At 31.3% G+C, this 2,980-nt stretch overlaps 1 protein-coding gene across 1 annotated transcript; it reads right to left on the bottom strand.

Moving 5' to 3' along the window:
• Positions 1 to 395: 395 nt before the first annotated feature.
• Positions 396 to 1,895, bottom strand: LOC105109444 (zinc finger protein CONSTANS-LIKE 4-like). The gene is made up of 2 exons (XM_011004167.1): positions 1,026 to 1,895; positions 396 to 849 (listed from the first exon to the last, which is right to left on the bottom strand). Exons 1-2 carry the CDS (start codon positions 1,581 to 1,583, stop codon positions 589 to 591), a joined length of 819 nt encoding a protein of 272 aa, XP_011002469.1. The 5' UTR covers positions 1,584 to 1,895; the 3' UTR covers positions 396 to 588.
• Positions 1,896 to 2,980: the final 1,085 nt, after the last annotated feature.

Raw genomic sequence — 2,980 nt, 5'->3', positions numbered from 1 at the left:
CATTTCCTTTCCTTTTCTTAAAGAGAAGTTAGCATGAATGGCCAACTAAGAATTTACAATCCATTATTTTGCATCGAGGTGATCAGTAAATGGATCATCGAGAATACAAGCTTCTGATAATCTTTTCTTCATATAAGCCGGAATGTAACTAACATTTACAATAAAGCATTGAGTTCATAGCCTCAGTCAGCCTCGGTCAAGACTCGAGGCTTGAAATTTACATGGATCAGTGACGAATTCTTTCTTATTTCTCTAGTGTAGAGTAACGTCTTATTGTAACAAAAGTTGTTATAAGAATGGGGGAATGGCAAATCATCTACCATTTCCACTCCTAAATAATTGACAATAGCAAGCTTGCAAGTCGAGAATGTTACGAGGAGCACACAGAAAAACAATGAAGAACAAATAGCAGGAGGTAATATAGCATTAACCATGGAAGCAAATACCATCTCATGTACAAAACCATGAAGACAAACACAACCAGCTACTAAAATAAGCTTCAAAATAAAATGAAATAGTAAATAGTTATGGTTCGAAAACTATATGGTTATTAATTAATCATATGAAAAAGGTTAGTAGGGGCAGAAATCAAAGGCTCTGATCTCTGCTCAATTTGCAGATCCCAAGAATAGCAGCAGACGCGTTTTCTCCATTCGTGACCAAGTCTTTTTGCAGTCTCTTCAGGGAGTCTATGATAGCCGAAGATCTTGACATTGCTTGACCATCTTCTTCAACATGAACGCTTGTTCTTGCTTGCTTCCATGGCCTTGAAGAACTCGAAGAATTCCCTTCCTCGGTGCTCATGCTTCCACCTCTTAAATTATGCGAAGAGGAACATCCAGTTTCATCCTGCATTTATCCACCATGAAATTTATTAACCAAACCCAAAGCTTGTAACCTAAAAAGGAAGAGGAAGAAGACCCAATATTTCCTAAGATCCACAAATTCAATTATTAAAATGTGCCCTCTAAGAACTAACATAAAAAAATGGCAAAGAAATGAAAGAACAAGAAAAAGAGACTTGCATCAGAATCAAGATCAACATTACTGTCTCGCGTCCGTTTCAAAAACCCATTTCTACCAGCACAGGGAATCTCCTCTTCACTGCTAGAAGAACTAGCCACAGGTGGCGCAATTGATGGCGAAGACGATGCAGTAGGACCTGACCATGGCACCACCTGGTTGTCTCCATCTTCCTCCTCGTCATATCCATCACCATCATCATCAGTGTCATCGTCGTCGTCGTCGTCGAATTCTTGAATATTTTCAGACTCGTCAGAATCATTTCCGGCTTCTCGGCTTTCTTGATCACTAGCCATGACGTTCAGATCTTGGAGAGGTTTTTTATTGTTTTTATGGACAGTAAAACAGGATTCACATACAGAAACTGTAGGGGCAAGTTTAGACCCTGAGGATTTCCAGGGAGTTGGAGATTGACACACTTGACAAAGAAGGGTTCTACAATGCTTTGCAACAAGAAAGTTGGCAGAGTGTACTTTCTCATCACAATCCCAACATAAACTAGCTTGGTCTGATTCACAGAACATTCTTGCTGAACTCTCACATAGCTCACACCCTTTCATCCTCTCCTTTTGCTTCTCTATCGATGCCCTTAATGGTTTCTTTTGTTCTGTTGGGTTTGGTGATTTTTTAGGGAAGGGGAAAGGAGTTTTGAGAGAGGAGAGAAAGGGCAGGCGTGCAAGATGTAGTAAATAACGGAAACTACCCTAATTTTTTGCATTTAATTATGGGATATTTTTTTCACTGGGGGCGTTTTGGGAGTTTCATAGGGAATTTAGGGTTGATGTGAGATTATAAATAAAAAAGATCTAGCTGGCTCCTGCTTTAGCAGCATCCACGTAAAGACTTTGCTTTTAATTAGGGTTGGAATTTGCTTTGCCAATGAGGCAAATAAGATGTTTAATCTACTTTAATATATGCCATTTCTCGGAAGAAGCATGTCCACACAACTTCCGCTTCGATATTCAAGTGTGAACTAGACCGGAAGTATAATAAATTAGGCGTTATAATCGCAAGTCTCCCTTGATTCCTAGAAATTGACTATTCAGATCAAAACGCTTGGATTAATTTAGTTTTCAGGAATCATTCCATGTTATATTATTGCATATCGAAATTTGTGATTTTTTTCTTTTTTTTAATAAAATTATCTCAATTTTGTATTTTAAATCGTGAGTTAATTGAATTAATAAAAAATTACTTATGTTTTTTATTTTATTATTTAATTTATTTTGAGACTTGATCTTTATTATTTTTTAATTATTTATTATTTTGATTGTTATTTATTTTATTTGAGATAATTTATAATCCAATTTTATAAATTATCTCAAATAAAATAAATAACATTCAAAATAATAAAGATCAAGTTTAACAAATAAAAAAGTTTAAAAATGATGAAATTAAAAAAATATAATTTTATTAATTATTTCAAATAAAATAAATAACAATTAAAAAAATAAGGATCAAATATAATAGGTAAAAAATTTTAATTAAGAAAATGATAAGATAAAAATAAATAAAAATTATAAAATAAGGGTCAAAGTTGATATAAAAATAAAATTAAATTAAATTTCAAAAGATGAAATAAAAAAATTCAAAATAAAATATATAGTAATCAAAAGTTTGAGAATCAATTTTGATATAATCATCAAATAATATTAAAATTTTAAATTTTTCATAACTTTTAAAAAGTATTTTTCATCTAAAATAAAAAAAATACTTTTCTAGAAATCAAACTATTTTTTTTTATTAATTAATTTTTTTAATGACAAATAAACACATGAAAATTCAAAAAATAATTTTTAAAAAATTAAAAAAACTATACTTAAACTTCAATTTATTTCTTTACAAAGCTATTCTTTTATTCTAAAACATTAAAAAAACTATACTTAAACTTCATTTTATTTCTTTACAAAGCTATTCTTTTATTGAAAAATTTTAATAATATTTAGAGAATATTTTT

This window comes from Populus euphratica, unplaced genomic scaffold (assembly GCF_000495115.2).
Source record: "Populus euphratica unplaced genomic scaffold, PopEup_1.0 scaffold218.1, whole genome shotgun sequence".
Taxonomy (NCBI): domain Eukaryota; kingdom Viridiplantae; phylum Streptophyta; class Magnoliopsida; order Malpighiales; family Salicaceae; genus Populus; species Populus euphratica.
This window is presented reverse-complemented; position numbering and strand designations above follow the sequence as displayed.

Coding starts and splice junctions, on each gene's coding strand:
- LOC105109444 (XM_011004167.1), bottom strand. CDS start 1,583: ATGAAAGGGTGTGAGCTATGTGAGAGTTCAGCAAGAATGTTCTGTGAA. Junction 850..1,025: donor ATGTTGATCTTGATTCTGAT/GCAAGTCTCTTT, acceptor GGATAAATGCAG/GATGAAACTGGATGTTCCTC.